Genomic DNA, 14,406 nt, shown 5'->3' on the forward strand with positions numbered 1-14,406 from the left:
TAAATTTTTAGTTTTTGTTTGGCAATTCTTGAGTTAAACTTTTTTTGTATACATATTACAAATCATTGTGGACTACAGAACTAGGTTGTTTAATGAGGGTTCTCATACCAACTTTTATTTTTATGGTTGTTTTGATAAAGAAGCTTTCTTTAGTTAGTTTTCATAAAATAGTTACATCGCATTTTGCTCTCACCATAACAATTGCATCTTTTTGATTGTCATAACCTTAGTTCGATTCAGGTGAAATTGTTTATGCAAAGTTAAACTTGAGACCTTTCCTGAAGCCCTACCAAAATCAAGCTTACATTTTTAGCAGACATATTGTGTGTATTTCCTTCACTGTGTTTAAGACCTGGTAGCATATATTCAATAATTTCGTGCATATTTTGGGGGTTGCTGTCATAATATGAGCAATAATTAATATTGCATGGTTAAAAGGTGCACAATTACGTGAGAAAAACACAAAAGGGCTGCCAAATAGCAACGATGACCTTCAGAAGGCACTTGACGAATTTATAATTGGAAGAATGGGGAGAAAATGTGCTAGTATGAATAAATATGCATTAAAGTTGTCTAAAAAAGTGGATTTTGAAATGGTTGCTGATCATGCTCATAGAAATAGCATAAAATACCTTTCAAAGACGACAAAAATCCTGAAGATTGCTTTTTTGGTCTAATTTCATGGCACAAATTTTCAATTAAAAAACCTCAAAGGATAGAGTATGCAAGGAAAAAAAATTCTGACCTCTTGTGATAAATGCTCAATTTGATTTGTTGCAAAAGACAATCCATGAGCTGCACGATGATAATAAACCAGAATGCATGTATAGAATCTGGACAAAACTTCATTTTCTATGTACCCAGGGAAGAAAAGAGTCGTTTTCAAGAGTGCATTTCTCTCGACTCATACAATTAGTTTATTAGGTCGTTTGAGCTTCATTGTTAATGGTGGAAAGTGCAAATGAAATCAAAGCCCCTCCTTTGATACTATTCGAAGGGAAACATGCTTGGGATAGTTGGTGCACTCCTAAAAATACAGGATTGTAGTGGAGATTGGATTCTGGCTATATTCAGAGGTAAAATGCCAGATGCTCACTATATTGGGAAAATTCTGGAGATCAATGAATCAGGTGATCCTGTGGTTTGCTTTCCAAGGACATGTTGCGGGACTGAAAAAAGTTTTACCTATCCACAGAATGAGGGTTCAAGCAAAATACCTAGAGAAGACATAAAAATATTACCTAAGCCTTCAGTTGGCTGTTGAGGATAAGTTAACCATTTGCCCATCTTTCTCGGGTTAAAACCCACATTAAAATGAACAAATCAATATTCAATGCTGAGTAGTTTGAGTTGTTCCTTTAAATCTAATTTACATAAAGACATCTTGTCACATAAAAACTTGGTGCTATTTTTATCGTTAATTATTCAGCTTCTAAACACATTTGCTACTTTTTTTTTTTTTTTGTATGATGTTAGGCACGATGTGGTGGAAGTTCGTAATATTGTTGAAATGACACATTGCAATATTTCCACTTATAGATTTATTTTACACTACGCATTTCGTCGTTACAGCGACATTTTCAAGTGTGAAAAAAGTCTTAAAGATTTTCCTTATATATCATAGTGCTTGAGGGGAGGGTGGGAGTAAGATGGAGAATGGGGTTTGGGTGACGAGAAGCGAGCATATTGAAGGGTTGGAGGGTCGTTTTAGGGTCTCGAACTGAGGCAGGGTGAGGGGGAAGAAAAGAAAGGTTCTAGGATGGGTGAGGGTACCCTGCATTCATTCGCTGTCTTCTTTCGGGTTGTGGTTGTCCGGATAGCGTCCTCGCCCAGATGATCTTCTCCTCCTGGGTAGTTGACCTCGTGTCCTTCTTCTACTGTTCACTTGTACTTTCACTCCGCAGAAGAACAGTAGAAGAAGGACACGAGGTCAACTACCCAGGAGGAGAAGATCATCTGGGCGAGGACGCTATCCGGACAACCACAACCCGAAAGAAGACAGCGAATGAATGCAGGGTACCCTCACCCATCCTAGAACCTTTCTTTTCTTCCCCCTCACCCTGCCTCAGTTCGAGACCCTAAAACGACCCTCCAACCCTTCAATATGATCGCTTCTCGTCACCCAAACCCCATTCTCCATCTTACTCCCACCCTCCCCTCAAGCACTATGATATATAAGGAAAATCTTTAAGACTTTTTTCACACTTGAAAATGTCGCTGTAACGACGAAACGCGTAGTGTAAAATAAATCTATAAGTGGAAATATTGCAATGTGCCATTTCAACAACATTTGCTACTTGTAATATGCTCATAAATTAATGTATGCAATTCGAATACTGTCACCATCATTAATAAAACCAATTTCACTAAAATTTCTAAGTGTAATATCTAATTAACTAGAAGATGAAAAAAGCCAATTCCAATACCTTGGAGAAGGTATTGGAAGTCATTGGGTATATAGTCAATAGAAATTATATTACACTGCAATTCTAAAGTTGTTTATATAAACTAAGACTTAAAAGATTATTACTTTTATTGGAAGCTTTGAAGGCTACTTGTTTTTTAACATAAGATCTTAACATAAATTAATTACCACAATTAGAGAAATTCCTACTATTGAAATCAATGCTGATATGAATATAATTTATTTATTGTTGTTCTGATTTATTAAAATTGTAGATATATTGTTTATAGTAAATGCAATATAAGTTATTCGTAGATAAAAATATAATGTAATTTTGGTAGCTATGATCATTACAATAATCAATAAAGTTCCTTTAAATAATAGACAAAACTCCAATACCTTGGATAAGGTATTGGAAGTGGTAGGTGAATTTTTCAAGAACGGATAAGCATAAGTTGGTACCATAAAAAGCAATGTAAAGCTGAATATCTGGACCAATCGCACTTAGCCCATGCGCCATGTAATGTGGAAATATATTGCACATCAGCCATGGGACTCACTTGTCCCACACACAGGTAAGTGCAATCCCTTGAGAAGGCTTTAAGAAATAATTTATAAAATTACCACTTCACAGAGAGAGGAATGTAAATCCTAAACTCTTGTTCGGTTATTAATACATGTATTTTACAATGGATCTGAGGATTTTAACAAGCCTAGAAAATTTTCCTAAGTTAGTTTAAAGTTGATATATAGTTCATATGCAATTCAAGTTCAACAGACAATAAATAGTTCATAAATAGTATTACCTGATCAGAAGAGTCTTGATGCAGCTGTTTGCTTGAGGTACCATCAGAGCAATCATTAAACACATATCCTTCTTCATCATCGCTAATCTCATCATTTTTAACAGAAGAGCACTTGAAAGTTACTGGATCACTCTATTGGAAAGAGGAACACACTTTGATACACATTTTAATCTATTGATGCACCAGCAAAAGTGATCATAAATGAAGCTTGAATTACAGGGTGTCTGTAGTAAACAAGTAATCCCTGATGAAGTATTCTGGCCTATTTGTAAAAAACAGAATATCTTAACTGACGAACAAGATTCAGCCAGTTAGCTTATTCTTCCTTCTAATATACTCTAATAAAAGCCTTGAGAAAAGGGAGGAACCACTTCATTGGGCACATCATGAGAATGAATAGCTTTTAAAAGTGGGGACTTCCCTATCATTGTAGTTAACTTCCAAAAAAGAACAAAGCAAAGAGCACTGAGCTTTTAAGACGAATGTCATTATCTTGCACAAAAATAACTGAAACCTTTACATACTTATTTGCTCAAAAGCTATGCAACAGTGCTTTCAAGCGTATGAAATTGTTTCAGGTGTAAATGCAATTATTACCTATGATAAAATATAAACAACAAATGATAACTTCAACACTTAAACATATATCTCCACTCCTGACCATGGTTTCAACACTATGTCATTTTCATGCCTCATAACCTAAAAGGCAGACCAGCTACTGGAGGCCTAGTTCTCAGTGATGGATAAAGCTAGAAAGAAAAAGTGAATAGAATAGCTTTGGCACACAGAGCACTAGAGAAAAGAGGAATCTCCACACAGCTGAGGATACTAATACAAAAATATGGAAAATATTCATCGGACACTACATTTTGAGCATATTTAAAAACGATAGCAAGATTTTAAATCGACGGCCGCATGAAAGGCATAAGTGAAAGCATTGGAAATGTGTTGCTCATGAATAATGTAGAAGGTAAAAGGGATGGAATGAGGAAATACCAAGGAAGAAAAGAGAATAGTAGGAGAAGTCTTCAAAAAAACAAAACTTGATCAGCCACAGCATGAGATATGATAGACTTATAAAGACATTAGTCAAAAAGAGAAATGGAGAGATGGATGGGAAGAAGAGAAAAGATTGCTTCTAGATGTACATATATCATTAGTGAGATTAATAAGGATTCAAAACAGAAAAAGAAAGTAAATATCTAAAGATAAGAAAAAGCAATTTTAGGAAGATGCCAACACAGTTTATATGTAACTCAAGGTCAACGGACAATAAATAGTTCGTAAATAGCATTACCTGTCCAGAAATTTTTTGATGTATCAGTTTGCTTGAGGCACCATCAGTGCAATCACAGAGTCTATTTCCTTCTTTTTCATCGCTAATATCATCTTCTTTAAGAGATGGGCACTTGTATGTTACCAGATTACTCTATTGGAAAGAGGAACCTACATTGATACCTATTATAATCAATTGGTACAAGAAGCAAAAGTGATCATGAAGAATGCTTTAATCACAGGATGTCAGTCGAAAAAAAATTATTACCAATGAACGATTCCTGCCTCTAAGTAGAAATAGATTTACTTAATCAACCAACAACATTTGGCCAATTAAGTTCTTATTGTTTCAATATAATCTAACGAAATTCTTGGTAAGAAGAAGAAACCTATTTATTGGGAAAATCTTGAGAATAAATAGCTCTTAAAATTGTGCAGTTTCCCTTGCATTATACTTAATCTTTCTAAAAGTATGAATTATTGAAACTATCCTTTAGAATGTAGTTTCTTTTTTTAAATATTGGTTCCATATAATGCTATTTATTCATGATTTGTAATATAGTTGTCATTAAGTAAGTTGTCTAAATGTTATCAACGGAAGGTTATGCCATTGGCACCGTAGCAGACGAAAATATCATACCATGGAACATGAACGTAGGGTTCAAATGCAAATGTAAATGTCATATTAGAGGAACAAGTTGGGAAATTGTAAGAAAAGTATGGAGCTGGGTGTAATTAAAAGAAGTGTAATGACGAGGAAGTAAATAAATTGTGATTGGGTGAAATACATATGTATAAGTTGCGCATACCAAGTGAGAGAAAATGATAATATTGCGGCAAACCTCATACTTATTAACAAATATCTTCTTTTATCGTCAAGGGAATCAATGGCTGACGATGAAATGAAATATAGTTGCCTGTTCCCTGATAAAAATAAACTCATCCATTAAGGAGAGGTTTACCCTCCATTGAGGGTGCAGGAAGGATAGGTGTACCCTTCCTGTACCCTTCAGCAAGGGTACACGAAGGGTATTTTAGAACATTGGTGGGTACGCCCTCTCCTTCCTGGAGTGTACAGGAAGGGTTTGGCCAGCCTCAATGAAGGGTACAGGAAGGATACGTGTACCCTTCCTGTACCCTTCAGCAAGGCTACACGAAGGGTATTTTAGAACATTGGTGGGTACGCCCTCTCCTTCCTGGAGTGTACAGGAAGGGTTTGGCCAGCCTCAATGAAGGGTACAGGAAGGATACGTGTACCCTTCCTGTACCCTTCAGCAAGGCTACACGAAGGGTATTTTAGAACATTGGTGGGTACGCCCTCTCCTTCCTGGAGTGTACAGGAAGGGTTTGGCCAGCCTCAATGAAGGGTACAGGAAGGATACGTGTACCCTTCCTGTACCCTTCAGCAAGGGTACACGAAGGGTATTTTAGAACATTGGTGGGTACGCCCTCTCCTTCCTGGAGGGTACGGGAAGGGTTTGGCCAGCCTCAATGAAGGGTACAGGAAGGATCGGTGTACCCTTCCTGTACCCTTCAGCAAGGCTACACGAAGGGTATTTTAGAACATTGGTGGGTACGCCCTCTCCTTCCTGGAGGGTACGGGAAGGGTTTGGCCAGCCTCAATGAAGGGTACAGGAAGGATACGTGTACCCTTCCTGTACCCTTCAGCAAGGCTACACGAAGGGTATTTTAGAACATTGGTGGGTACGCCCTCTCCTTCCTGGAGTGTACAGGAAGGGTTTGGCCAGCCTCAATGAAGGGTACAGGAAGGATACGTGTACCCTTCCTGTACCCTTCAGCAAGGCTACACGAAGGGTATTTTAGAACATCGGTGGGTACGCCCTCTCCTTCCTGGAGTGTACAGGAAGGGTTTGGCCAGCCTCAATGAAGGGTACAGGAAGGATACGTGTACCCTTCCTGTACCCTTCAGCAAGGCTACACGAAGGGTATTTTAGAACATTGGTGGGTACGCCCTCTCCTTCCTGGAGTGTACAGGAAGGGTTTGGCCAGCCTCAATGAAGGGTACAGGAAGGATACGTGTACCCTTCCTGTACCCTTCAGCAAGGCTACACGAAGGGTATTTTAGAACATCGGTGGGTACGCCCTCTCCTTCCTGGAGTGTACGGGAAGGGTTTGGCCAGCCTCAATGAAGGGTACAGGAAGGATACGTGTACCCTTTCTGTACCCTTCAGCAAGGCTACACGAAGGGTATTTTAGAACATTGGTGGGTACGCCCTCTCCTTCCTGGAGTGTACAGGAAGGGTTTGGCCAGCCTCAATGAAGGGTACAGGAAGGATACGTGTACCCTTCAGCAAGGGTACACGAAGGGTATTTTAGAACATCGGTGGGTGCGTCCTCTCCTTCCTGGAGTGTACGGGAAGGGTTTGGCCAGCCTCAATGAAGGGTACAGGAAGCATCGGTCTACCCTTTCCGAAGGGTAGACGAAGTGTATTTTATAACAGTGGCGGGCAGGCTCTACCCTTCCTGGTGGGTAGTGCTGTGTACTATTAGTTTCTTACTAATGCTATCCTTCGATTCTGTTTACACCACCTAAAGTGTAAATTCAATTGAAGCAAAAATATTTATGCATAATTCCAGCTAAATTTCACATTCCAGGTTAATCTTATTAGGGCACCGAGACATAAGAATTTCAAAATACCTTAAATTAATCCAATGCATACTAATTGTTTTTCATTCATGTACTGCTATAATTTCCTAATTTACACACCGAAGAGTTCATGTCGGACATTTTGCATTTGATTTAGGACTGTCTTACTTCACCTTCGTTTGCATTGAATGATTTTTATGTATAAAATTATTATTAATAGAAAAATTAATCAAGAAATAGTAAAGCATATATGTAAATACACTTTGAAGAAATGGAAATTACAGTTAGGAGCAAAAATTCATGCACAAATTCCTAATTCTCCGATCATAGGACACTCCCCAATCATACGCATTTTGAAAGTTTGGCCAAATTTAATATATCCATCCCAATTCTTAATGCAATGGCACTCGATTACATCCAGAGCTATGGATTAAAGTTGAATACAAGGGTAAAACTTTCGCTAACTGGCTGTGTGTTTTCCTTAGCAGTACATAGTAGATAATTTATTCTCACACCAGAAGTAATTGGTCTAGGTAAATTAAATGCAAGAGGCCTTTGTTAACAGTTTAATTTTCATTATTCATATAACTACATTACAAAAAAATTACATCCACACATATCACAAAATTGTCAAATCTGCGCTCCCATTCCTGAAAAAGAAGAGAAATATTGTTCACTACACCATATAACATGAGTATCAGAAGCAACATAATTATTTTTGAAACAATTTGGATGCCAACCTGTGCAAAGTGATAGGAATGTACCCATAAATATAATTACGTAAGCAATAATTACAGTGAGCATTTTAGCAGCAATTTTTTTATATAGCACAATTTACTTTGCCATTTGCATTTATAATGATGCAGGACATCCAATTTACTAACTTTAATATATATATATAAAAGTGTGTACTTGATAATTATTCTTAGGCATCTCGATGAGGCCCAGTTCAAAAAACCAAATACCCAAACAATGGCAAAAATGAAAATCTTGTATTTTCTTAACAACCCCCCAAACTATACTTACAATTCCCCATTCATCACCACTGTTACAGCCTCAGCCAAGGCATGACCGAGGGATCCACTATCCGCCCTCACCAACTCCTCCCTGAAAATCATACAAAAGAAATGTACATGTTTATCTGCGGAAACAGTGATTATTAAGCTAAGCAAGTTCAAAATAACAAATTGTGCACTACAGTCCTCTAAAAATTGCATATCTACTTCAGTCATTACTCATGTTCATGGAAGACCTGACAAAAATATGCAGCATATCCTTATACAGGATTATTAAAACACCTCCCACTTAATTATTAATAGTAAGCAACATATCACATGTGGCAGATGACCTACCATTCAACCTCAGGCAAACCAAGTGTTCCCTATACAGACAAAATTACAATATTGTTGAAATGACATTGTAATATTTCCACTTATAGATTTATTTTACACTACGCGTTTCGTCGTTACAGCGACATTTTCAAGTGTGAAAAAAGTCTTAAAGATATTCCTTATATATCATGGTGCTTGAAGGGAGGGGGGGAGTAAGATGGAGAATGGGGTTTGGGTGACGAGAAGTGAGCATATTGAAGGCTGTGGGGGGGGGGTTGAAGGGTCGTTTTTAGGGTCTCGAACTGAAGCAGGGTGAGGGGGAAGGAAAGAAGGGTTCTAGGATGGGTGAGGGTACCCCGCACTCATTCACTGTCTTCTTTCGGGTTGTGGTTGAAGTGTTAAGTTGTCTTTCAGTTCCTCCCCAGCAGCATAAGGTGTCGTCTACATATCTATACCAGTATATTATGCTATTTGTCATGGTTAGGTTTGAGCTAAAGATTTTCTTCTCCAAGTTATCCATGAAAATCTCTGCTAAGAGGGGAGATAAAGGGGAACCCATAGCAAGCCCTTCCGGAAGTTTAAAAACTTGATTGTTAAACCTGAAATAATTTTGCTCCACGCAAAGGTTCATGAGCGCATAGATTTGTTGAATTAGCTCATTTGGTGTAGGAGTGTCGAGTAGAATTTCTTTCGCTAAGTGCGTTGCTTCCAGTGCGGAGATGGAAGTGAAAAGATTAAACTTATTAAAAATAGCATAATATACTGGTATAGATATGTAGACGACATCTTATGCTGCTGGGGAGGAACTGAAAGACAACTTAACACCTTCTCTAACTTCCTGAACTATTTACACAGTAATATCAACTTCACCATTGAAGTGGAGGTGGACAACAGCATCAATTTTCTAGCTTTAACTATCAAAAGGGAGGAGAAGAAACATTGTTTTTCTATATACAGAAAGCCCACATGTACCGACATAGTGATTCCAGCAGACTCTCAACATCCCACAACACACAAACTCTCCAGCTTCAGATCCATGGTACACAGACTAGTGAATATTCCTCTCACAGAAGAAAATTTCCTCAGAGAACTTAACACCATCAAAACAATAGCGACTCACAATGGATACCATACAACACTAATTGACAGCCTCCTGAACAAAAAACAAAAAGCAATAGAACTAGTGACAACAGTTGCTGATGCATCACCCAACGAGGAAAATACACACAGGTGGTGTAAAATACCGTTTCTCGGCCCCCTATCATACCGCATAGCAAAAATAATTCCGAAGGAAAAATACAGTTTTGTTCTATACACCGATCAACATAGGTAAAATCCTATCAAATACAAAAGAGAAAACCGAAATAATGAAAAGAAGTGGGGTGTACAAAGTTTCATGTGGTTCATGCAACAAACTGGCGTATGTGGGACAAACTGGCCGTAGTTTCATAACCAGGGGTAAAGACACGAGCGAGCTTTTAGAAAAGGAGACGACCGATCGATGGTGGCAAAACATCTCTTGGAAACAGATCATTATTGCAACTTTGACTTAGAAATACTCCACACGGAAATAAAAGGGAAAAAATTAGACTCCCTGGAAATCTTAGAAATCCAAAAGTTAAAACAGAGGAACATTCCATTGATGAACGAAAATCTTTTTCATAACCCCTCGCCGTTACTGGCATTACAATATAAAAAACACAGACACATACAAAATACAGATCTCCCATGAAATGCCAAAGTCATTCCCAGCCGCCCCCCCTTTTTTCTTGAAAAATGTTTGGACCCTAGATTCCCAACCATCACAGTTGACCCCGAAAAAATACGTTACTATATCCAAAGGTTTTTTTAAAAAAAATTTGTACAAACTCTTTCCACACTACACCCCCACTTTCACACCGCAGAAGAACAGTAGAAGGACAAGAGGTCAACTACCCAGGAGGAGAAGATCATCTGGGCGAGGACGCTATCCGGACAACCACAACCCGAAAGAAGACAGTGAATGAGTGCGGGGTACCCTCACCCATCCTAGAACCCTTCTTTCCTTCCCCCTCACCCTGCTTCAGTTCGAGACCCTAAAAACAACCCTTCAACCCTCCCCACAGCCTTCAATATGCTCACATCTCGTCACCCAAACCCCATTCTCCATCTTACTCCCCCCCTCCCTTCAAGCACCATGATATATAAGGAAAATCTTTAAGACTTTTTTCACACTTGAAAATGTCGCTGTAACGACGAAACGCGTAGTGTAAAATAAATCTATAAGTGGAAATATTGCAATGTGTCATTTCAACAATATTACGAACTTCCACCACATCGTGCCTAACATCATACAAGATAAAATTACAATACATTACAAAAGCTCTGTTAAAGTTCATTTCGACAGCTTTCAGTTTACCCAGAAAAGAAAACAATTAATGAAAGCGTACTTTGAAGCTAATGAATCCCTTCAATTATGCCTAAACATTACTTTCAAATGTATGAGGTACATCTGTACATGTACAATAAAACCAATTGGTTAATTTGTCTACTATGTTTCAATTTCATGACACCATGAACAACATCTAGTAAAGGGAAACTATGATAAAAAGTGAGATTCCATTTCCTTTCCTATGGGAGCGAAATGCCCACACCAATAATTACTTACATCCTTCCTATTGAGAATTAATTTGCATTTCTGTGAGACATGGCACAGTAAATGATCCACACTATTTAAAAACTCACATTTATGAGTTTCAGTATTTAAATTTCTTTTTATGACTTCAAACTGTGGCTAAAATAGACTTAGAACATGTGTTATGCCCTTTCATTACTATGGATACTTGGCAAATTTTCACAGTAAATCGCTAGCTGCACTTTTTGTGTTGAAGTTGTTACCATACCATGGTGTCTCACCTTTCTTGCATTCCCACATTTACAGTGGTAGGCCCCTCCGTTATCTGCATCTCATCTAAACTACTCCTCCATCCTGGCATCGTTTGCCTGTCAAAAGAAGCAGAACCCATTAAAATTCTACCCCTGACGACATTGAAAAATTGTCAATCAACTAGTGGCCCCGTGTTCCACCCCTGATGAATTTGGGTGTTACCAAAGAAATGCATGTAACGATAATTACCATGAAGCAAAATACAGAAAAAACTAAAGCATATCATGAACAACATACAGGGGTTAATCAGACATTCATGCTTAGTTTATTTTGCAATAAATTAGTGTAAGAATTGGATATTTGATACCCATAAAATGAATAGGGTGTGTATAGCTAAGAAAAAATTTAAGAGACAGCACGATAGCAATTTCATTTTATGTGATCAAGTTTCATTAGCCGTCATCATTGGTTTGTGATAATCGTGATTATGAATACTAACGAAGACGTTGTGGCTGAAATTTTCAATTGATCGATAGAATTTTTCCAATACCAAATTTGCCATCAATAGCTTTATTTATTTACCTATATGCAGCATCTGACCTCCTTCGGCCATTGAGGTCCCTGGCCCTCCTCGACAAATATGCCGGCAGTTTCTCCAGTTCTCTCTCCACATCCCCGGAGAAGCTGTCGGCTTCCAACCACTTCCTGGCAAGATCTGGAATCCAATGACAGTGTTTAACGACAGAAAATCAGCACCATTCATTTAAATTCCACATAAAAACCATTGAGCAAAGAGTATCAGAGAAATTAAATGGTCAACTCTTGCATAAACATCAACAAAGTTACAATTGAACATTTAGGGCAAGAGTCACTGCTACAATAGAAAACAAAATAGACTGTAGCCCACTTAGGCAGACCAATGACATGAATAACTTTTCCACGCCAGGAATCAATTAGCAACATACTGACAAGAATGCATAATAAAATGGCTTACCACTACAGAAATCAAATATTCCCTCATCATACCGAACATTGGCTTAAAATTTTCCATGTAAGATTGTGTATGTTTCCATTTAAACTATGTCATAATTTGGTATGTTGCACTAGTCTAAATGATATTAGTTGTAATTGCTTTGTTACCTCATCAAGAAATTGCAACACTTTCTTTGTTTACTTTTGTAAAAACAATACTGTTTTTATTTACAATTACTTTTTGTAAACTAGGTTTAATCCCATAAAATAAACATTGTTATTGTAACAAGTATCATAAGTACCTTTAGCCGCAGATATGAAGGCCCGGGGAACTGCCTTCAGACTCTCCGTCCGCGGGTACTGCCGCATCTTCTTTCCTTCCGGCCCAAAAACACCTTGAATTAGGCAAGTTGCCCAATCTGACTTCTGCTTTGCTCCCATCATCGATTCATAATGTTTTTGGTCCATCTGGACTCCATAACCAATATGGATCTGAAAGTGATGAGCATTTCCCTAAAGGTTATCAGGGAGTATTCACGACCCTTATGCACAAAATACCCTCCATATTAATGAGGATATTACTCAATTACGTAATCATAATACAAACACCAACTGCATGGCCTTACCTTGTGGGGAATGGAGTTCTGGGCAGTGAGCACCCCACTGCTGCAAAGTTCACCTCCAGCCTCACTGCCACGTGACTGGATGAGAGAGGCTAAGGACATAAAGGCAATTAGTCGGGTACCAAAGAATATAAAATGCAAGTAACGTAAAGAAGTTTTGGCATCTTAAATAGAAAAAAAGAAGCGTTCTTAATTGATCAGTCATGCATACAATACCAGTTCACCACATTCTCAGCAATAATGTAACAGTTGTCTCAACATAAACAAATTGCTAGGGAAGGTACAAATTTTACTTTAAAATTCCTGCTGGACTTACAAATCATATCCTCCAGCTTCGAGAAATGCTTCTCTAGAAGGGAGGAGACGCACTCCTCGACGACTGCCTTCATCCTCCTTTCCAACTGATACTCCCTTTCATCGAGCATTCTCTTTACAATCTCCTCTGGCAGAAATTGTTCCTCCGACAGAGAGGTGGAGAGGCGAGGGAGAGGCGGAGAGGCTACAGCGGTGTTATTAACAAATAGGTGCATAGCCTCGTCCTCAGCTACTCTTTTCCTACTGGCCTTCTCCACCTGAAAAGGCAGATTAACAGATCGACCAATGCTGTGCGGACATTAGGAAGTACATTAACTTACTCCGCCAGCGAGAAAGAGTGACATAGCACGAAAGACCACACAAAGAATTTCGAATGCTTACCTTCTTGGCTCGCTGCTTCGCTAACGCCTCAAGTGCACCTGTGCAATTATATGCACCTGTTTCCTCAGAAGAGGTGCTCGGAGGGTCTTCATCCCTAGGTCAATGCCTGGGGTATGTTGCCGGCCAACTTATTCTCTTTGTGCTACAAAGAGCTTCCTTGTTCTCTGAAAAAAAATGGAAAATTGATATAGATTCACAAGGATTGAATATATTCACCACTATCCATATCCCGCACCCCGCGATTCGAAATATATATGTAACGTAATAACTGAAAATATTATCTAGGACTTTGTTTAGGATATGCAGCCTAAATTTCTGCGAGCGATCTCACAATGTATCCCATTTTAGTTCTTCAACTAAGTTGAAGAACCTTTGGTGACGAAGGATAAATCATAAAATGCCACACAGGAAAAATTATTCTTCGATTTCCATCGTAAAATGTAAAATAAGTTTAACCCTTGTCCCCAACCTAAAAAGTAGAAATTCAAACGGGAAAACAACAGGGCCATTCCGACATTTGGGGGAGAGTGGTGAACATGGCACAGCAAACGCAGAAAATCGTAAAATAATGAATAATTCTTACCTGCTAGACGACCGACATGAGCGTAATACCACCGCTCCCTGCCCTCCGGGTCGAACTCCGCCGTTTTAACCGCGTAAAGGTTATTCACATCGAAGTCTTCGAGTCCCGCCGGCCTAATGTGTCTGCCGTCACTTTTTATTTTCTTCATGGAAATATCACGGACAATGTGATCTCGATAGAATCGAACCTTGGCAAACCATGCCTTGTACACCATGCTGTCTTCCATAATGTGCCTCTTGTCG

General features: G+C 38.6%; 2 protein-coding genes across 2 annotated transcripts in view; both read right to left on the bottom strand.

Annotated features, from left to right (window-relative positions):
- Positions 1-14,406, bottom strand: part of LOC124173296 — a 158,312-nt gene that overhangs the window by 12,871 nt on the left and 131,035 nt on the right. Inside the window, exon 6 of the mRNA XM_046552815.1 lies at positions 3,211-3,342. Within this exon, the coding sequence (XP_046408771.1) occupies positions 3,211-3,342 (132 nt within the window). The remainder of the gene's footprint in view (positions 1-3,210; positions 3,343-14,406) is intronic.
- On the bottom strand, positions 7,647-13,667 carry LOC124173145. The gene is made up of 8 exons (XM_046552659.1): positions 13,582-13,667; positions 13,202-13,457; positions 12,889-12,977; positions 12,565-12,754; positions 11,873-12,005; positions 11,320-11,406; positions 8,120-8,200; positions 7,647-7,743 (listed from the first exon to the last, which is right to left on the bottom strand). The coding sequence occupies exons 2-8, from the start codon at positions 13,413-13,415 to the stop codon at positions 7,713-7,715; spliced, it is 825 nt and encodes a 274-aa protein (XP_046408615.1). The 5' UTR covers positions 13,416-13,457; positions 13,582-13,667; the 3' UTR covers positions 7,647-7,712.

This window comes from Ischnura elegans (genome assembly GCF_921293095.1).
Source record: "Ischnura elegans chromosome 13 unlocalized genomic scaffold, ioIscEleg1.1 SUPER_13_unloc_4, whole genome shotgun sequence".
Taxonomy (NCBI): Eukaryota; Metazoa; Arthropoda; class Insecta; order Odonata; family Coenagrionidae; genus Ischnura; species Ischnura elegans.